The sequence below is a fragment of the Nannobrachium achirus genome (assembly GCF_963921795.1).
Source record: "Nannobrachium achirus genome assembly, chromosome: 15".
Classification (NCBI taxonomy): Eukaryota; Metazoa; Chordata; class Actinopteri; order Myctophiformes; family Myctophidae; genus Nannobrachium; species Nannobrachium achirus.
The window spans coordinates 30,368,091-30,391,184 of NC_137822.1; the positions used below are offsets into that span (position 1 = coordinate 30,368,091).

Sequence of the window (23,094 nt, forward strand, 5' to 3'; positions counted from 1 at the left end):
TTCAAATATAGGATATACTATATAGTTTGTGTATACATTTTAAATTCTCAAAAGAATATAATCAAGGATTTGTAAAAATATAGTTCCTTTCTTTTGGTGTTCATAATCTTTTAAACATTCAAAATGTGAAGGCATGACTAGATGAATACAAGTTGCATTGTAGCCTCAGTTTCTGAGCAATAATTCTCCCAAAGGAAAATGTCTTGGCAACTGATGTTGATCCAAACGAAGAATAGAAGATCTGTTCCTCTGTAATAACTGCACATGTTGCCAGTAGCAAACAATGTTTAATTTGTCTGCGTAGCTCACACGCATTGTCTTCATTTTACCATATAGAATATAGTCAACAGGTCCAATAACTTATGTTTTTTTACTGCTGAGAGTCATGTATCTAATTTGCAGAGTCTCAATCAGATGAAGTAAAGAAAGCTACAATGAGAATTAGGAGTATCTGTGTCCCCATGACTGGGATGGAAACACAGCTCTTAATGTTTCTATTTCATTATGAGACTATGCTTTCTCCTCACTTTCTCGTTTTGGCTTCATTTCGGGGGAAAATGGAAACTTGATTGTGATGTCACTTAATTTGGGGCCTAGCCAGGCACTTACTAGCAGTAGCTGATAGAGAGAGGCTTTCGAGAAAGGGTGTGATGGTGTTTTTTGGGGGCCATTTCATACTACGGATTTCACTGCTGTTTCTAAGTGACATCATACACCAGGGTGGAACAGGGGCATGGTTTGAAAAAATACTTTCCTTTTTTTACAGATACTTTTTACAAGGAAATGCTTGGAGAATGTTGCCTGTTTGGATTTGATTGCAGTAGTACAAAGTTATAGCGTCTGATGTGTTACTGAAAGAAGCAGACTTCCATAGTGAGAAGTAACAAGAGGCAAAGTCACTCGACCATGGGTCAGGGAAATACACTGCATTTAACCATACCCATAAAGGCCAGTGTATAACATCTGTGAGAAATTACATTTATTCGGCAAGTTTGTACAAATTGGCTTCAACTGCTGCAGTGTGCACAGGCATGCAAGTCGACCGTGTCAAAAGATTTGCACATACAGTATTCAGCACAAGGTATACAGTTGAGTGCTCCATCATCCGCAATTGGCATCAAAATCGATCACATGAATGGCTGCATTGCCAGTAACAAAGTAGTGTCTTCCGATATACTTCCTTCCACTTCTTTCCCAACGCAATGCCTCCGTGAGCCCCACTGGCAAGGAGCTTAAACCAAACACATCATTTGTGATGAGCTGAAACCACCTCTTGGCTTGCACTTGAACATTTTGGACAGCCATACTGACCAACTGACCAACAGACAGACCGACAGTGGCTTATACCAGCTGTGCGGTCGCAGCTAAAAGCCGCCATATTTAGCGGACACACGTGTACATAATATAGGCTACTTGTAGCGCTGTGCTCGACATGCTGTTTGAATTTGGACAACGTGTGATTCGTGTGAGTTCCTAAGCTGTCTTTTTTCATGAAATATAATTCCCATGCAGGCATCCTTACAGTATACAGTACATGAAGAAATACAAAAGTTACTTACTTTCCCCCCACAACATTAGCTACTTGGGATTTATTTGTATTCTTTAACCACTTGACCCATAGTGTAATAGTTGAACATTCAGTGAAATTAGTGTGAACATTCGACAAAAATAGCAAACCTATAATGAACTGTGAGCTTGTAGATTGTAGATTCTACTATTATTACTACAACTTCCACTACAAACCTATACTAATAGTTCATTCTTATGCATTGCATGTGATATGATGGCCTCTCTTGAACAAAATAAATAAATAAAGGTATTTGGCTCAAATGTCATAAACAGACTAAAGGGGATGTTGCAATCCAGTCTTTGACAAACGAGTTGTGTATTTTACTCTGTTCTGTTTCCAGTGAACGTGTGTGGAGCTGGCATCAGACCAGTGGTGGAAAAAGTACTCACATTTTTACCAAAAGTAAAAGTACTCATTATGCAAAATGTCCCATTTCAAGTTTTCAAATGTATAAAGATCTTTTGAAAATAGCAGATCTACAAGCTCACAATGCATTGCTATTTTCAATGCAGGCCTAATAGAAGACTGAAGGGGTTAATGATCTGTATATTTTAATCAAAAACTGCAAAGTAACTAGCAACTAATATTTGCCGCTGAGATGTAGTGAAGTAGAAGTAAAAGTGTTGGAAACTGGAAATACTCAAGTAAAGTACAAATACAGTACCTCAAAACAGTACTTAAATAAATGTACTTTTCACCAGTGCAAAGGAGTTGTGTATTTCCCTCTGTTGTGTTTCCAGTTAGTGTGGAGCTGTCCTGAGACCACAGCCAGCAAATGGCTGAGTCTGAGATAACAGAGAGGACACAGGACAAATCACACGGAATCCCTCTGAATATCTACTCTGAGACAAACACATCTGCTGACACTAAATGTTCTTTTCCCACACTGCAGATGCACAGCACACACGTGCTTGTGTGGGCACGCACGCACACACACCGTTTGCCATTTGCCATTGTGTTTATCAAACATTACCATAATGCCATTAAGACCTGGAACGCATCCGTGTCAGATTTTAAACACTTTAACCATTATTTCTGCTTTAACTATTGAAAAAATAGCAGATACACAAGCTCACAGTGTTGTTTCTCAAACAATTGTCCATGGACACATGTTCGTAAATAATTACTGAAATATTATGCTAGTGAGCAAAGCGTTTTTGAGTGATTGAGTGTTTTTTTGAGAATTTATCTTACTTTATCCAGCCTTCTAGTGAACAGACACACCCTATTACAAAGTCCTAACAATGATAACAAAGGCAATCCGGTACACTTCCCATCCATCTCCTCCCTTTTGTGTAGAGGTTCTTGACCTTGTACTTCCCAATAATTGCAGTCAACAAAATTGACGTGTCATCTTAGGTCACCATGTCATCGAGAGAACTGTTTCTCATGGCATGATTACGGTTGGTCCATGTCTGTCTCTTCTTGGCCATAGTGGAGTCTCATGTCTCATGTCATTTTCTGGCTGGAACCTTGCCCTGTTAGGTATGCCAGCATGAAAATACTACTGTCACAGAGATGCGTAGTTTGTACATTTTACTGTAAACTCTGGGAATTCTTCCAACTCATCCAGAGCATTACTGAATATACTGTATGATCAGGGACCACATGCAATACCTTCACGGACAACCAGTGGTCCATGGACCAGCAGTTTAGAACCCCTTTCCTATCTGACAGCGGCAGGGACGTGCAGAGAATGTTAGAGAGGCAGGGGCTGAAATATCTAAAAGGGCCTTTGGGTGAAAATATTGAAAATAACCAACCTCTAAGCTCTTGGAGGTCTGCTATTTTTGATGCCTGATCACATTGAACTAGGCATAATCTAGTGAATACTGGAGATGTAGCGTAACGGCCATGGATTTCTACACAGAGAGGGCAATTCTTTCAACACAAGATTCTGCGTTCAAGTTCAGGAGAGTTTGGACAAGGCAATTCTCTTGAATGCTGCCTTCGGGTATGGCATGGAAAGAGAGGGCAATTGCATTTCTTTCACCATAGTAAAAACTGCATTCATGGTCTGGAGAGGGCACTTTTTACGGATAAACGGGCAGGGGCTCAAGCCCCCTTTGATGTCTATGTGTGCACGTGCCTGGACAGCGGATGCACAATATATCATTTCAGCATTGACATCACATTGTACACATGCAGTTGCGACATTGTATAGCGAAGGCAAATTGGGTCAGACCGACACGTTGTACTGAAACGCTTGACAGAAAATGAAAACTGGCAAGGTTCACATTTTTCATGACTAATCTGGAACAAAAACAGTCCATCTGTTAAATAACAATGATTTAATGACTTCTTGGTAACTGGACTCGCATGCATAATCTGTGATCGCAGAGGTGTCATGTTGAGTATTGAACAACTTCCCCCTGAAAACACCCGATCGTTGCTAATCAGATACATTCCTTCCAAATGGAGCTATTGAATTTTCAAATTTATATGTTTTTTTGGTAAATTAAAGTCCTACTTCATCATACAAAAGTGTTGCACAAAAGTAGTGAACTGTGAAGCAGTGGTTCTCAAAGTGGTTTCCATGGACTCCCTAGGTTCCTTTAAGGTTTCTAAATTGACCCACACAAGTCTGTAACTCTGACAGTGTACACATGGAACCAAATGAACCCAGGAAGACCTTGGAATTTAAAAGTTTGAGAACCACTGCTGTAAAGTATAGTGAACTGTTTTATATAGATATAGATATAGATATAGATATAGATATAGATATAGATATAGATATATATAGATATAGATATAGATATATAGATATTATCTTTATAACTCAAATACTGTATGCACTTTATGCACTGTATTCACACACACACACACACACACACACACACACACACACACACACACACACACACACACACACACACACACACACACACACACACACACGGACACACACACACACACGGACACACACACAACCACACACACACACACACACACACACACACACACACACACACACACACACACACACACACACACACGGACACACACACACACACACACACACACACACACACACACACACACACACACACACACACACACACACACACACACAACACACGGACACACGGAGGACACAGACACACGCGCGCGCGCACACACACACACACACACACACACACACACACACACACACACGCACACACACACGCGTGTACATGCAGGCACTGAACAGAGCCACACATGTGAATAGTTATATAATGAATATACTGTAGAGTCACTGTATGCGCACAGCCCACAGAGCAACAGAAACACTTGTTAGCACTTCACATCTCTTATGAGACCTGGAGACTTCCTGAAGTGGGAAACATGTTTGTATTGAATAATCTCAAACAGGACATAATAGTCGTGCACAGTCAGCCACAAACCATTTAAGGAAAGTGCTGGGACCAAAGGAAGACAATCATAAAAGATAAAAAGAAGTCCCCTCAAACTGTAGCTCCCTTAAGTGCAATTTATTGGCACATCCAACAGTTAAGAGTGACTTTCCCGGCCAAGTACCTTTTGTGGAAATGTTTTTGCCATGAGGTTCTGATCATTACGCCCCGCGTGAGTCACGAGGACTCAAGTTAAAATCCAACTCCCATCATGTGTCACCTCTCTCTGACCTCAGTTACTCTAGTGTACACTCTAATATCTATTTATCTAATTCTGTGTGTTTGGGTGTGTGTGTTTGTGCGTGCATGCTTCGGTGCATGCGTGAGTGTGTCCCAGCCCAGGCATAATTCGGGACACACACACACACACACACACACACACACACACACACACACACACACACACACACACACACACACACACACACACACACACACACACACACACACATAACACCGTCCAACCTGACTTCACCCTTGGCACGCGTGTCGTCGATGACAAGGGGGTGTGCAGTGCAGAGTTGGAATTTGGTTTTCCAGAACCCAGCCCCCCCCCAAAAAAGCAGAAAAACCATGAAAGTCTGTACCTGTCCGCAGACACACCGCATTTCTGTGTCTGTGTATTCTCAACATAAATCGTTCCTGACTTCTGTGGTACTGGTAAATAAATAAACAGATGCCAAAAGATAATCCAAAAACAGAGAGAAAGGTTTGCCAATAAGAAGACGATGAAATTTGTACATGAATTGAATACCAAGGACTTCCTACGTAAAAAAAGACTGTAAAAGGACTTATTTGGGATGTTCCTTTTAGGCAGGGAACTGTACTTGTAGGCCTACTGTACTACATTTCTATTATATTGACTATCTACTACTAATCAATCAAAACATTTACAGAAATGTCACATCTTGACAATTGCAGTGTTGGCAGAGGTATGCCCTCTGCTGAATGCAGCTTTTCTGCTTTGACACACGGCTTGAGATCTCTGTCGCCACAAAGCCAGGAAGCATTGTGCATCAAAGTATTGAAATTCCCCAATTTCTAGGCTCTAAAAAGTATTATGTATGTATCGTCATGTTGTTGTATTGTATATCAATTATGTCATGCACCCTAGATATTAACACGTGGAAAGAACATGTATTGTAAATGGCAAATGTTTGATTAACATGGCAAACGTTTTCATGTCAAACGGATTGCCAACGGTTTATGGGCTCACAGAGTGTGTTGTTGTGTCCCTCATTCGCATAGGGTTGTGACTAGTTGGTGAAGGTGTTTTTAATCAGAATGGACCACTATTCAGATAGGGGTTATGGTTAGAATTAGTTCCGGCTTTGTTTAGAGGTAAAGGTAAGGGTCAATGTCTGGCATGTGGGTGAGGGTTAAAGCTTAGGGAATGAGCGTAGTCAATGGAAAGAAAAAGCCCTCTGTTGTGCACAGTATGCGCTTCAAGTAAAAGTTCAAGAGGAAGCTCTGTGTTTACATGTGGTCTGCAAGGTCTCAATGTTTCAGTTTAGCTCACTTCACCTTCTAAAAAGAAGGGGAAAAAAAGGTTGGGTCTTTATTAGAAAAGGCCAAGATTTCAGTCAGCAGGCTTTTCCTCAGGGCAAACAGCAACGAACTGGCTTCAAATATATTGTAGTCATGTGTATACAGTAAATAACCTTGTGAATATTAGATAACTGCATGGACGTATGAAAACCCTTAGGAACCTGCAATGATCTTGAAGCTCATCCTACTTTACCTTACCTTCTTATACTGGTGTAAACAATATTGTCGTTGTCGGGTGGAAACCTCGTATCTCCAAGTTTCAAATGTGTAGGTTCTTTCGCAAAGTAAAGCCCTGCTTCATCGTACAAGGCCGTTGCATAAAAGTAGTGAAAACAGCAGATCTACAAGCACACACCCTATGTGCTTGTAGATCGGCTGTTTTCACTAGTTTAAACAATTTTTTTTAAATGATAAATGCAAAACGAACGGTTTTGGACATACAAGGTTTTCACCCGACAACGACGATATAATATAATTCATTATAAGACGTACGTACTGAAACACTATGGGTACACTTCCGGCTCTACGCAATAAATAGTGTTCAATGAACTGAGAATAGTTTAACGCTGCTTAGGTTAAACTAAGAGGATTTCACTGTGCAAGGCTCCAGATGATGTGTGAGAGGCAGTGGTGCTAGGCAGACCCTGGGCTCTAGTGAGCCCAGTGCTGAATGATACAGCCTCTCTGATGGACTTATCAACAGACACATTGTTCTGTGGCGCTCGCACGCATGCACGCACACACACACACGCACACTCACACGCACGCAGAACGTCACACAAACACGCAGCTCGCTTGCACAAACATTCCCTGACTCACTCTCTCACACGCAAGCACGCACAAACATCTACATTGGGATCCATACAGCACCACCTCATCCTGGTCGTGTTACAATTACAACTCTCTAATTCATAATAATGTCTATTCAACTCATGTCTTTCAAACATCTAAGAATTTGGTGACCTTTTTTTTATTATATGTAAATGGCTACCAAATTCTGTAGGATATCCTGGATAATCATGTTACAGTATGAGGATGGATACTGTAACATGCATACTGTACATCAAATGCACCTTATCGTTATCGTCACTGTCGGGCAGAAACCTTGTATCTCCAAGTTTCATATTTTTATGTTTTTTCGCAAAGTAAAGCACTGCTTCATCATACATATCTCACAAAAGTAGTGAAAACAGCAGATCTACAAGCACACAACGCCTCGCGGTGCGAGGTGTTGTGTGCTTGTAGATCGGCTGTTTTCACTAGTTTAAATCATTTTTAAAATGAGAATTACAAAACAAACGGTTTTGAACATACAAGGTTTCCACCTGACAACGACGTTATACTGCAGGAAATAGGAAACAGAATGAAACAACACTTTGTGATTCTCCCGCGGTCGTGCATGAGGTCAGATCACCAAAACATCCAACTCATTTTCCCCTATTCAAACAAATGAATGGTGAAGCAGCCATTGTAGCAGCAATCCTAACGGTAAGGGAGGGCAATACTAACTGAGAGTGCATATACACCAGTAAGACTCCCTAATCGGGAGATAAGCGACCGTTGGTCGCTTATCTCCACAATCTGTCGGTAGATAATGCCGGTCTTATATAAGGGTCATTTGTGTACGGTGTGATGTCATACTGATGTCAGCAGTGTGATGTCATACTGATGTCAGCAGCTATGTCTCTATATATGGAGTTATATGTTGTTCGTGTCCAAATATGGGGCTTGTGAGGTCAGACTTAGTGAGATTCGTCGGTTATCTCCATATATGGAGGGATGTAGGGTAAAAAACATGGTTGCTATGGTAAACAGTTGGTTGCTAAGGTAAAAAAACATGGTTGCTATGGTAAACAGTTGGTTGCTAGGGTAAACAGTTGGTTGCTAAGGTGGTTGCTAACGTACACTAACATACCAGCAACAACAGACTGTTGCCACAGCAACGTACACAAAGGTTTGTGTACACATGTGGTGTGATGTCATACTGATGCGGAGATATGAGCAGGGCAAAGGTGTGACGTGTGACGTGTGACCGACCGACCGACCGACGGACGGCCGGTGGAGGTTTTGATACCAGTAAGACTCCCTAATCGGGAGATAAGCGACCGTTGGTCGCTTATCTCCTGTCACACTGCTGACATCAGTATGACATCACACCGTACACAAATGACCCTTATATAAGACCGGCATTATCTACCGACAGATTAGTAACAAGATGTCAAAATCATTGAAGGTTTACCCTACTAACCAACTGTTTACCATAGCAACCATGTTTTTTACCTTAGCAACCAACTGTTTACCCTAGCAACCAACTGTTTACCACAGCAACCATGTTTTTTTTACCCTAGCAACCAACTGTTTACCCTAGCAACCAATTGTTTACCATAACAACCATGTTTTCTTACCCTAGCAACCAACTGTTTACCCTAGCAACCAACTGTTTACCATAGCAACCATGTTTTTTACAGGGCCTGGGATTGATGACATCAGAAATCTCCATATATGGGCATGAAAGGGATTTTGTTTCTGGAAATATGTCTGTGGGGTGCCACATTTGGAATAAAACACTTACATCACACATCTGGATATCCATACAGCCCATCTAGTTTGCCTGTGTCTATTTATGCCCATATATCTGATGACATTGGGACAATGATCTCCATATATGGGCATAAAACTTATGTTAATTAGTAAAGCCTGGGGATCTCCATATATGGGCATGAGGGGTACCCTAAAAGGGCATCATCTGGGAATAGCAAATATAGTTATCCTAGAAAGTGAAAATCTTACATCAAAGGCCATAACTACCTACCTACCACCATACTGCATTCCTCATTAAACTACCTACCAGTAAGATGCCTAAGGGAGAAAAGCAAAGGGCGAGGTTGCACCATTTCTTGGTCTTCTGGCCAGTGATGTATATCGGACCATTTAACCATATATGGAGACATCTGGTACCCATAGATATTCACAGATATGGGCTTAATATTGATGACATAAGGGATCTCCATATATGGGCGTAAAAGGGATTTGGTTCCCCTGGCATCACAGGGATCTCCATATATGGGCATAAAATGGATTTGGTTACCCTGGCAACACGGGGATCTCCATATCTCCATATATGGGCATAAAAGGGATTTGGTTCCCCTGGCATCACAGGGATCTCCATATATGGGCATAAAAGGGATTTGGTTCCCCTGACATTACAGTGATGTCAGTGGCTGGTTCTACAGAGGGGATCTCCATTTATGGGCATAAAAGGGAATGTATGTATGATGATGTCAGATATCATAGACGTCATAGGACTTTCACATAACGAATAACTGAGTAAGCATGTAAACCCGTAAAATCTATATTTGGGCATGGCTGATTTATGACCTCATCATGATGACACGAGCAAACACAGCTGAATTGTATAAATGATCAGTGCAGAAACCAACAGAAGTATTTGACCAAGACTCTTGATCTTCAAGAACCCTGAGAACCTGTATTGTTTGGTATTTTACCATTTTTGGTGTTTGAAATGTTGAACTGGACTTTACATCGTGAAAGTGGATTCAATATATTGAGACTAGGGTAAAAAAACATGGTTGCTATGGTAAACAGTTGGTTGCTAGGGTAAACAGTTGGTTGCTAGGGTAAAACCATGGTTGCTAAGGTGGTTGCTAACGTACACTAACAGACCAGCAACAACAGACTGTTGCCACAGCAACGTACACAAAGGTTTGTGTACACATGTGGTTTGATGTCATACTGATGCGGAGATATGAGCAGGGCAAAGGTGTGACGTGTGACGTGTGACGTGTGACCGACCGACCGACCGACCGACCGACTGACCGACCGACCGACGGCCGGTGGAGGTTTTGATACTAAACTGCGACCTTACGGTCGCAACTAAACTGCGACCTATGGTCGCAACTATACAGTAGTTCCTTTTCTTCACCAGGAGAGAGAGAAAGAAAGAGAGAGAGAGACACACAGACAGAGGTGACCGTAGGTCACATGAAAACCTGCATCTCCTGTGCATCAGTCAAGCGTGTCGTGTGTCAGTCACGTCACTCACTGACCTCATCATACCCTGGATAGCCATACATGGAGATGACTGGATCATCACCTATATCTCCATATCGTCGTTGTCGGGTGAAAACCTTGTATGTCCAAAACCGTTCGTTTTGCATTTTTCATTTTAAAAAGGATTTAAACTAGTGAAAACAGCCGATCTACAAGCACAAAACGCCTCGCACCGCAAGGCGTTGTGTGCTTGTAGATCTACTTTTGTGCGACGGCCTTGTATGATGAAGCAGGGCTTTACTTTGCGAAAGAACGTACAAATACTGAATTTCCCCCTTGGGATAATAAAGTTATAATAAAGGTATCTATCTATCTATCTAAATGTGAAACTTGGAGATACGAGGTTTCCACCCGACAACAACGATATATGGAGCTCGTGGACCTCGCTCTTCGGGCGTCTTACTGGCAGACAAACAGATAGATAGATCGTTTCGAGTTCCTATTTTCTTACCCAGCACGATCACCACGGTCTTCAGCAGCGACATCATGGTGTCCCGGTTGCGCCGCGGGCCCGAGCTGTGCCGCGACATCCTCATGGTCCTCTGGCGCACGTACACGAAGATGTGGGCGTACAGCGTCACCATGACCACGAAGGTGACCAGGTTGAAGACGGCCCAGAATACCAGGTAGGAGTTGCTGTAGAGCGGCGCCATGTTGGAGCAGGAGTCCAGGCTGCAGATGCAGTTCCAGCCCACGCTGGGGATGGCGCCCATCACGATGGACATGGTCCAGATGATGACGATCACCACCACCACGCGGCGGTTGCTCATGCGCGTGTGCAGCTGCATGCGGAACACCTGCAGTGGAAGTTTTGGATGTTACTCTAAGTCAGGGGTGGGCAACTTTGATGATGGTGAGGGCCACTATATTTCCACCTTCACTCCAGAGGGCCACATTGCATATTGCTACTTCCTACTTTGTCATTCTAGTATCTCATACAAAAGAAGCAAAAATAGCAGATATACAAGCTCAAAACGCATCGCGTTGCGATGCGTTTTGAGCTTGTAGATCGGCTATTTTTGCTTCTTTTGAATTGGAATCCTGAATAATTTGGTGTTATTTTTTAATTGGAATCCTGAAATGTTAACATTTTGATTTAATTTCAAACACATTTAGTTATATATTCATGTTGACTCTATGAACCTAAATACAAATACCTACATTGGACATAAAAACAAAATACATTTGAATACTACTACTCATTAAGCTACTAATATAGACTGACAGAATTAAAGCAGGTCATGTTTGGAGCTGAAATCAGCTGAAATCAATAATATATCAGTATTCCGGGAATTAACCAGCGGGCCGCATTAAGTGAAGGTGAGGGCCGCATGTGGCCCCCGGGCCGCCAGTTGCCCATGTATGCTCTAAGTCATTGCTTCTCAACCTTTTCAGGCTGCGACCGCCAAAATGAATCATATTTTACCCTGACAAGCACTTGGAAGACTTGAGGCATTACATTTTGTTTAACACAGTTCTATTGCGAAATGTCTGCCTCTAATATTTGACAATTTGGCCAATGTTTAATTTGTCATTTTAGAGGTATTAAAAAGTCCTTAAATTGTCACTTTAGAAATGTGCATAATACTCTATACACTTAAACGTTATGTGTGTTTGTTTACCGTGGAGTGAGAAAACAATGTTGCACATTAAGCTAATCATCTGGGGTCCTCCCAAAATAATTTGGGGACCCCCCCTGGGGGTCGTGACCCACAGGTTGAGAACCATTGCTCTAAATGAGTTAAACAGATCATGAAGATGTCCTGGAATCAAACTTCAATACTTTATTCATAGATATCATCACAGCAGAGAGAGACCGGTTGCATCTACTACAGTAATACAGTGGTTCCCAAAGTGTTTAGCTCGAGACCCAAAAGAGAAAGGAGAGGTTTTGCTTGGGACCCAAACTAGTGAAAATAGCAGACCTAGAAGCTCACAACATGCCGCTTCGTGCCGTGTTGTGAGCCTGTAGATCGGCTATTTTCACTACTACTACTACTACTACTACATTTGTTTTCTAATTTACCGTATGGGATTTCTTCTTTAATGACATTGCTTAGTTAGAAAAAATCTTTGAATTTGTTTTATAATTCATGAAAAATGCTTTTTTTGGGAATGATTTGGGAAAATATTTTGAAATAAATAATAATTGAAAACAAAATGTAGGAAACCATAAATTAAGGGACCTATAAAAATGTGTCCGCGACCCACAAATGGGTCCCGGACCCACTTTTGGGAAACAGTGTACTAATACATGAAACGTTGTACCACCACACACACCGTGATGTGGCGCTCAATGGCGATGGCCAGCAGGTTGGCCACGGACGCCGTCAGGCTGGTGTCGATCAAGCCCTGGCGGAGCAGCCAGGTGGACACAGTGAGCCGGCGTGTGTTGGGCCCCGTGTTGAACATCAGGTAGAAGTACGCCAGGCCCGCAAAGAAGTCGGCGGCGGCCAGGTTGGCCATCAGGTAGTAGATGGGGAAGTGGAAGCGGCGGTTGACGTAGATGGCGATCATCACCAGCAGGTTGGCCAGCATGATGAAGATGCACACGGTGATGCCCAGGCCCATCACCAGCTTGCTGACCGTGTTCCAGTCGGTGGCCAGGTCCTTGCCGCTGCGGTTGTAGAAGAAGGCGATGGTCTCATTGTAGTAGCACTGTTCATTATCCATGGTTGGATGTGTTTCAAGTGAAGGTTTTCTGAAAGGGACAAGGATGAGGAAAAACTCATTAAACAAACCGGTGCTGATGGATGCAATAGCAGAGTTAAATAGCAAATAATTGTATAAATAGCTATCTTTCTTGAGCTAATTTGCTTTATCAATGTCTGGCCATGATTTCTGTTGTAGTCTCTCTCTCTCTCTCTCTCTCTCTCTTTCTCTCTCTCTCTCTGTGTGTGTGTGTGTGTGTGTGTGTGTGTGTGTGTGTGTGTGTGTGTGTGTGTGTGTGTGTGTGTGTGTGTGTGTGTGTGTGTGTGTGTGTGTGTGCGCGCGTGTGCGTGCGCGTGCGTGACTGTGTGTGTGTGTGTGTGTGTGTGTGTGTGTGTGTGTGTGTGTGTGTGTGTGTGTGTGTGTGTGTGTGTGTGTGTGTGTGTGTGTGTGTGTGTTCTTTTGTTTCCATCTGCTTTGTTCCCATTTATTTTGTTCTCCCTTGTGAGTCTTTGTATTGTGTTGTATTCATTGCCTTAAAAAAGGATTCTGCCATTTGGGACAGGAGAGTCTTGAGTTTGAACTTAAATATAGGCTTCAGTGATGTCACAATGAACCTTTGAGAGGGCAGGGCAACACACCAGAGGCAGTGCTTTGGTAGGCTTTCACTGCACAGCCGTGCACTGTTTAAACTCCACAATGACTAATGAAGCCAACCAGCCCTACATCAGAGCTCAGGGACGTGCTGGCCATTGGGAAAAGTGGGACAACTCCCGAACGGCTGGTTCATTCCCGGCCGGTCCAGGCCGGCCATTAGGAAAAAAAATGTCAGGCAGAAACCTTGTATCTCCAAGTTTCAAATTTGTAATTCTTTTCACAAAGCAAAGCCCTGCTTCATCATACAAGGCAGTCACACAAAAGTAGTGAAAACAGCCGATCTACAAGCAGACAACGCCTCGCACCGCGAGGCGTTGTGTGCTTGTAGATCGGCTGTTTTCACTATAGTTTAAATCATTTTTAAAATGATAAATACAAAACAAACGGTTTTGGACATACAAGGTTTCCACCCGACAACGACGAAATAGAACTCATGTAATTGGCCCACTGGCTTGTCACTTTGTCACAAATCTTTGAGTAGCAGCAGCGCTATAGAGAGAGATCTCTCTCTATAGCGCGCAATGAGGGCCTCTCCAACTCTTTTTCCTGGGCTGAATCAGGGGCCCAGCACGTCCCTGTCAGAGCTCTTGCTTTTTAGGCCATATTCTCCCCACCTCTTGGGCCCCAATAGGCCTAAGTAAATCAAAGTGTTGTTTCCATTTGGTCTGCTTTCCAAATGAAGCAGACCACACCTAGTAAACAGAAGCCATGTGGCCGCAACTGTTCCTCCGTTCCCTGGTCAGAAATGTAGCAAGAGAAATGGATCTGTTTCACTGGCACAGAGGAGAGAGCTCAAAGTTCTTTATTTCCAAGTACCTACAGCAGGGTTCCCCAATTAGTTTTCCCCAAGGGCCGAATTACCGTATGTCGAATTATGTACCAAGCCGAGGGCCACAACATTGCAGGAGGCGACGGCGGTGTTCCCGCTACTCCAGCGACAGTTTTCGTCGTTGTCGGGTGAAAATCTTGTATGTCCAAAACCGTTCGTTTTGAATTTATCATTTTAAAAATGATTTAAACTAGTGAAAACAGCCGATCTACAAGCACACAACGCCTCGCGGTGCGAGGCGTTGTGTGCTTGTAGATCTGCTGTTTTCACTACTTTTGTGCGACGGCCTTGTATGATTTGCGAAAGAACGTACAAATTTGGAGATACGAGATTTCCACCTGACAACGACGATATACTAGTGTTGTTGCTGCTCTTATACCACCATTATTACTGGGGTTGGTGTGGGCCAGACAGTAGCCCCCCCGCGGGCCGCAAATGGCCCGCGGGCTGCATATTGGGGAACCCTGACCTACAGTATGTACATATTGCTTGCCATGCCATAGATGTAACTGTTTCATAGTTATCCCCAGGGAAATAAGATACAAGTAAAGAATATACTTGTAAAGAAAGAAGGGACACGTTCTATAGGATGGGCCATATACCCACATCGAACTGGAGGTTTGATGGAACTGAAGTCAATGAGAGCCAGTTGGCAAAGCGTATGAATAAACAATATTTCTTAAATATTGCCACATTTGTCAGATTATTGTTTCGACATATCACGCTGCTTTCTGATGTTTTGTTATTGAGGTATCTGAACAGGCCAGTAGGCCTATGGGCTGTCATCTTGAAAACATGGTTGACAGGCTGTCACTAGGGGTGTAACGATATAGTAACTGTATCGAAATATCGTTTTTAACTTAAAAAATCGAAGTAGATCGAAATGAAAACAGCTAAAATCGAATCGTATCGTTTTATTTTGTATCGTATCGAATCGGCAGTGCAAAGAATCGATTGTATCGATACTATCTACGTGTGCATTGTATTTAGCATTTTTAAGAAGAAAAAAATAAAAGGAGGGGTCTAATTACTTTTCCTTTCCATATAGCTACACTGGTCTATCGATAAATGTGTGTAATCTCTGTGTTCATGTCAAGGTGCATGTTTGTCAACTTACAATGACCATGTATTTGGCAGATAATCACTGTTATCAGGTAATCACTTATTTATATCCATAATAATACATGTTTCCCTTAAAAACCTGCACTATCCACACCTTTCACACAGATTTAATTTCTTTGCTAAATAGGTACTATATCGATTTTAAATCATTGAATCGAATCGTATCGTATCACCATGAATGAACCAATGTCGTTCATGTATCGTATCGTCAACCATGTATCGTGATATGTATCGAATCGCTATTAAAATGTAGCGTTACACCCCTAGCTGTCACTAATGCCAGTCTCGCGATGACAGACCATACTTGTCAGAAACTTCCTCTGTGCTCTTTAGATACCTCAATAAAAACACATAGTGTGCACATCAAAAACAAAAGATCAGAAAACAATGCGTGATATATTTTATTTCATTTCTCTGAACCGATTATTTTACAAAGGTCGCAGTCATTCAAAGATATTGTTTATTCATGCTCTTGGCGTGTCCACATGGCACTCATTGACTTCAACGCATTCCATCAAATGTCTGGCTCCAGTTTGCCTCTATGTGTGTCAAATCTGCCAGCTGGAATTGTCAGATCAATAAAGTGACGATTACTGTGTAGGTCCTTTCCTTACTTACAGTAAGTAAAGAATGTGACGTGAGTGGGGATGGCTGATTTATCCTGTGTGCATCTCCATGCACAACAGGTGTGTAGTCACATCTAGCTCGGAGACCAACTAGTTTGGCTCAGACCAGGTCTAAATAGCTTCAGATGTGCCAGAAGCATCAGCTTCCCTGTTTACTTCCATTACAGTATGTGAGAACAACGCCTACATGGCCTAAGCGCGCAAAGTCTGACGCACGTGACGCGTCAGGTTCAACACTGATGAAACCATGACCCGTGCCAAACCAATGGGACAGACACGCCGTGTGTTGACCCCTCTTGGCAGCCATTTCGCTTGTAGTTTTCTTTCAGCGAGCCAACATTCTAAACGCAGGGATGTAGTGGAGGGGGAACGCAAGGCGATCCAAAGCTAACGTGCCGGCACATGCGCACATATTTCAATAAATGAAAACATCTTTATTTTTATAGTCAATTGATGAATGGCCTGAATGCTTTACACATGTTTACTTGACTGCTCAAATAAGTCTTCATCCAGCCTACAGTCTATGCTTCATTGCTTCAGTCTGCAGGAAAGTATGGAGTTTTAGCTTCTGGTGGCAATGATATTAATTTCGACATTAGCCTACAGCATACATTCTTCAGGGGTCTGTGTAGAATAGGTCAATTGGTAGGTTTCACTTTAAAGGCACAAGAAGAGCACCTCTTTCAAGCCCAGTGGGGTGCAGTTGTTTGGATAAGGGGGGGGGGTTAAGGGGGTCAAAGTTCAATTCAAACACAATAAACAAAGCAGACGTTAAAGTACTCCACAGACTGAAGGCAAGATGAATAGTAAAATAACTGCCTCACCAGTCTCTGAAGCCTGCACCTATTATTTTGAATATTTGATTTTAGTTGATTTTAATTGATTTAACGATGGTAGTTGGGAATCTCTGAAATGTAAACTAAATCTCTATGACCAAAAGGAAAGAACAATACAATACAGCAGTGGTTTTCAACCGCTTTCATATATATCATGGTCCATTATTTATTCAGCATTTGAACCATGGACCATAATTTGAAGAGATTTAACCTCTCAGAATAAGATTTTTACCACAATTCCATGCTGTGTTGATGTGGTACCATAGGAGAGATTGACCCAAATATTTTTTCTACATTCTCTAATTGTGTAGACTTCTTGTAGAGTAAGTAAAACTATGTTTAACAATAAGTCAACTCTTGAGAGCATAGGAAGGACAAAATACCTATTGAGAGCATAAAATGAAACCAAATGGACCAGTAGGGTCCATTATTTATCTGGGAACCACCTGGAACCCCCTCAAGGACCATTGGTTGAAAACCACTGCAATACAGCATTGAATGTATCGCTGTTTATATAGAGGAGGACACGCTGCCATAGAGTTATTCAGAATAGAGCAAATTAAAATCCCAGGCCTTCATTGATCAAAACTGTCAGAATAGGAGCACAGCTCAGAAAACCGCAGACCACACATTATGTCAGTTTACATGGACTGAAATCACATTAGCGAAGAAACGTATGAATATTTTCAGCTAAAAGGAATGCCTCAAACATTTTCTGTGTGTTTTGGGAATGATGTAATCTCTCAATAAAGAATGTTGCCACATATCGTGGTACACTCCAAGGTGTGATGTTTAGCACTTGAAAAATGTGTTGATCTAATCTGATGAAAGGATTGTAGGCATGGAAAAAAACCTCAACAAGGAATATTATTATGTATATTCTGTTCACTACATTGAGGCCTTTGCTTATGCGTGTATGCAGTACATATTAACATACAGTGGGGTGGGACTTCCGCGGAGCATTACAATGTCCCATTAGTCCGGAGTGCGGTTAGGGTTAGAGATAGTGTTAGTCGATGGGAAGAGTCGGACGAACACAATGTTATGTCGACGGCACATCGGAACAACGCTACGCACTCAGACTTCCAGGACTTCCGGGGGAAGTGACGCTGTTGTTGTGGTTCTGAGCGTCACACTACGAGATACACGTAAATATATGAAGTTCCATGTTTGTAAGTTGGAATAATAAAGACGGAGCCTCAAACTGTCTGTGCCTGTGCGTGTGTTTACAACAGTGGTGGTCATTACAAAAGAGAACAAAAGCTGCTTATACATGCTCAAAACTATTAGCTATACTAGGCTATGGGTCGGAGAGTGCATGGAGTAAAACAAATTATTTGTGTTTGCCTCATGCGCTCAGTGCTTGTAAAGCCCATACTTGACACTAAAACAAATAAGCAGCCCTCAATCCTCCAAAACATTCGCCTTTGGATTTAGGCTGAGTCCAGTGATAGCCATCTGGGATGGAGCTGGAGCCCAGCATGTTCCATATGCATTCATTAAGACCGGAATGGGGGCTTATTAGGACAAAAGGTCACTTAAGAAGGACTTTGAGCAACACAACGCACACTGTCACTGGGTGAAAAGATAGATTATCGGGCCAGTATACTACATTCTATGACAGTATATTCAGTAAATAAACCGGCATAATCAGAGGTAATCAGCCAGATATTCAGGAGTATTCAGTTCGGTATATAGCCGTTTTGTACCACTACTTAAGTATGCGTGAACCCCTGCTGTGGCTGCTGTCAGAAATCACACCTCTCTAGTCCCAGGATTTCTCACTGGTGGGAGGGATTTTTTCCCCCTCCCTGTACCTGCATTTTCACTGAGCATGTGCACTGAGCCAGCTGTGATTGGCTGTGATCTGTGACCTCTCCACACTGGGGGGGGGGTTTATTGGGGGGGGTATTCGTGGACCCCCCTTCCACATTGGGGGGGGTTAATGGGGGGGGGGGGGGGTATTCGTGGACCCCCCTTCCACATTGGGTCCATTATATATTATATATATTGTATATTATTGTATATTTATATTCTAGTTAATCATTATTCAGTATTCCAATTTTTAAAAAAAAATAGCAAAATAGCAGATCTACAAGCTCAAAGTGATATTCTAGTTAATCATTATTCAGTATTCCAATTAAAAATAAATAGCAAAATAGCAGATCTACAAGCTCAAAATGTGTTGCACTGTGTCACATAGAATTAATTTATGAACGAATAGGCATCAGTCAGGTAAATTGTTTTTATTGAGAGAAACACAACAGAAAAGCATAACGTTACAAAATATTTAAATGGTGCATACATGGTGTCAGTTTTCAATTACAATTGTGGGGATCCTTGACATGAAAACGCATGTATATCAAAAAACAAAATAATAACAGCAAACCACATCTAAAAATAATAATAATCTAAAAAGGTGTAAATAGTAAATAGTAGTAAGACGTAAAAAATAAAGGAGTGCAAAAGGCAAAAGAGCAACAGGAAAAGAAAAGAGCATCCTCAGATGTATATGTGCAAACAGTTTGACATATTCTATACGCCAACAGCATATTTTTTCCAGTAGTTGCTACTGTACTGTAGGCTACTGTACTTAACTTTTGTAAACATCTTCACAGTGTGTTCTATGTGCAACAGATTAATATTCAACTTCACAGTATGCAGCATTCAGAAAACATTTGTAGAAGAAACAACAAATTGTAAAAAAAAAAAAAAAGGGAACTGACAACAGTTCTGCTCCCACAAAGGGGACAATAATTACAAAAATGAGCAGTTCTGTGCAGTGTATCGCTGGCTGATATCGCTCCCCATTTCCTCTCCGTCCAAACTGGACAACATAACCATTTAAGTCATGGTACTGTTTAAGAGAGCCATGAATGGGCGGTGCTCTCCCAGTGCGTCTCGGTGCATGCGGTGGTGTTGATGAAGCCATCGCGGGTCACTCTTTTTCCTCTCCTGGAGCACGTTGCAGAGAGCGGAGAGTTGAGCATCTCTTTCCGGAGGAGGTGAGACGATCCACACCGCGCGCCAGTCAACTTCAGCATCCTCCTCGTCTGACATCAGCTCCCAGCATGCATGCGACCACACAGCTCTTTCTTCATCTGTCTCCAGATATGCAATCCTGGTGGTCAGCAACTGTAAAACATAGAATAGCAATTAATTGTATGTATTTAATTACCATTATTACATTGATACAACATGTAAAACATAATAACAACAGCAAAAAACAAACAGTTCCAAACTTACCCTGGTCTTTCTCTGTCGGTGATTCATTGACATAGTCAATTTCTTTTTGCGGAGAGCATTTTCTGGCTGGTCCAGTCGATGGCTCCTTTTCAAAGACTCAAAATGGGTCCTTCAGGCAGCTTAAAATACAAGGAAAATGCAATTAGGATTTATTTCGTTGTTTATCTACAAACACAATCTATTTAAAGTTCAAAGGTGTTATCACCCAATTCAAATATCCTATGTACCTAGCTAATGTGTCTTTTTACTACAATATGTGATACAGCAAAGAACAACATAGAACAAATTGTTACCTTTCTTGTGGGGATAGTTTGTGTTTGTTGTTTTCCGAGTTGTGCAAACGTCTTACAGATTCCTTTAACAAAGAGAATGATTCACAAAGTTAGTTAAGCATAAAGGCCTCCTCGCATTTGGTGGACACATACAGGTCATATGGAGAACAGACAGACACTGTTAATGAGAACAATGTTAGTTGACTGGCCCAGTAAAGTCACCCCACCCCCACCTAGCAGTGGCCATTTACATTTACAGTGACAAAGGGGACGGTCACTATCTGCTAACTGTCTAAAAGAGCTTAAGTGAGTTAAACAATTTGTTAAATTAGAATTATTACAGGAACACAATAACAAACAGTTCCTTTTAACTTACTCTCAATGGGCCTCATTCACCAATAAGTTCTTAACTTTCTTCTTGCAGAGACACAATAAAAAATTGACCCACATGCAATGCAATGTTTAAGTGGTTAAAACCCATAAAAGTTGTTAAAAAGGCCAGTCCACGGTTTGAAAGAAATGGTCACTAGATAAATACAGACAATATGATGTTGAGAACAACAAGCAATACAACCTAATTTAATCTAATCTAATCAACAATGTTTGTCCCCCTTAAACAAAACAAACCCCTTTTTTAGTTAGCTGCTATGCTTTGAGAAATGGTTACATGTCTCTACTATTACCTGTCTCTAACATATAATAGACTACTTACATAGAATTATATTTGTTGCAACTTACCAAACAGTTTGAAAATTATCCATTAATTTAGGTAACACTTCTCCTCTCTGTCTTCTTCAGCAAGCAGTTAGGCTACTACTGTCTGCCCGAGAGCCAGACTGCAAGACAGTTTGAATTCAAAAGGTTGAAGCAAGAAACCTGATTGGTCACATTTTCACACTGATAAGGAACGTGATTGGTTAAGACAGAATAAAGGAACTGCCTGGTCTGAGCTACTGTACTTGGTGTTGGTCATGGTGTTGTCTGAACCCAGATCAGAAACAGCTTCTGTTTTATGTACAGTAGACTTTGAAATAAATAGCCGATCTACAAGCTCACAATGCGTCATGATGCAACACATTGTGAGCTTGTAGATCGGCTATTTTCAGCAAAGAGGTGTGTTGTAGAGGAGAAAAAGAACAAACTAAGTACAGAGTATAAGGTCAAATTTATTAAGTATTGACGGTTCAAGTGGTTAAATAACGCAACAGGGACGCTTCGAAGGCATTTATAGGCGCGAAGAACGTTGAAGACCCCTGACTTAGACCAAATGAGGTTCCAGTCAATTTGCATGCCATTCCTGTACTATACAATACTGTACAATACTATACTGTATCTCTTATGATGTTCAAAAATAAAGACGTATTGTATCATACAACTGTTTCTAATTAGTCATCATTGAATGTCATTATAGTACATGAGATTGCAAGTTTCTACTTTTTACAACATTGTAATTACTTGAAAATGTGAGTTAAGGCAAATTAAGCCCTTTATACAAGGCAAACTAAAATTTGTCTTTTTGGGAGGGGGGCTGTTTGCCCTCCTCCCCTTTCTTTAAACAAATAGTCAATTTGTAGGTCAAAGGAATGAACCAGACCCCCTGGTGTGCCTTTGTCTAGCTGGGGGCAGTATATCACTGATTATCACTGAATACAGAGGAATATGCCAGAATATCCCTAAAAAGGTATATACCCAATAATGTCGGTATATGCCCAGTATATCTGTAAATAAACTGTCATATACTCTACCAGTATATGTCAGATAATCTCTCTTTTCACCCAGTGTGTGTTGTTTTCAGGTCACTAATTACAACATCGCACAGATGGTAATGTGTGTTTGTGTGCCTGTTGTAAAAGGTCTGCGTGCATTCCTATAGCGCCTTTAATCCGGAGAGCTTCACAATGTGTGTTACATTCATTCATTCATTTACACAAACACATTCACAGTGGAGGCACCAACCTGCACACCAGGAGCGCTTAGAGGTTCAGTGTCTTGTTCAAGGACACATGAATTACACTTCAGAGTAATTCAGAGTCAGACTGCTGCCATTTTTCGTCGTTCTAATGCTTAACTCTTGACTGCCAATGCCAACGTTGTTTTTCGACTTACATAGCTGCCACGCTTTCTGAGAGTTTTTCACTAACCTTTGAAAAATCATAGAATAATCTGCGTCACTCCAATTTTCTCAAAATATGTGCACGGGTGTTTTGGAGTTGGAAAATAATCCATGTCCACTCGCGACGTTCCACTCCAAAGACAGCCGCTTCCGCGTTGAC

At 41.7% G+C, this 23,094-nt stretch overlaps 1 protein-coding gene across 1 annotated transcript in view; it reads right to left on the reverse strand.

Annotated features, from left to right (window-relative positions):
* Nucleotides 1-23,094, reverse strand: part of lpar1 (lysophosphatidic acid receptor 1) — a gene marked incomplete at its 3' end in the record, with an annotated part of 78,638 nt that overhangs the window by 19,638 nt on the left and 35,906 nt on the right. Inside the window, exons 3-4 of the mRNA XM_080743541.1 lie at nt 12,865-13,285; nt 11,036-11,381 (exon numbers count right to left, since the gene is read on the reverse strand). Coding sequence (XP_080599667.1) covers nt 11,036-11,381; nt 12,865-13,257 — 739 coding nt within the window. The 5' untranslated portion in view covers nt 13,258-13,285. The remainder of the gene's footprint in view (nt 1-11,035; nt 11,382-12,864; nt 13,286-23,094) is intronic.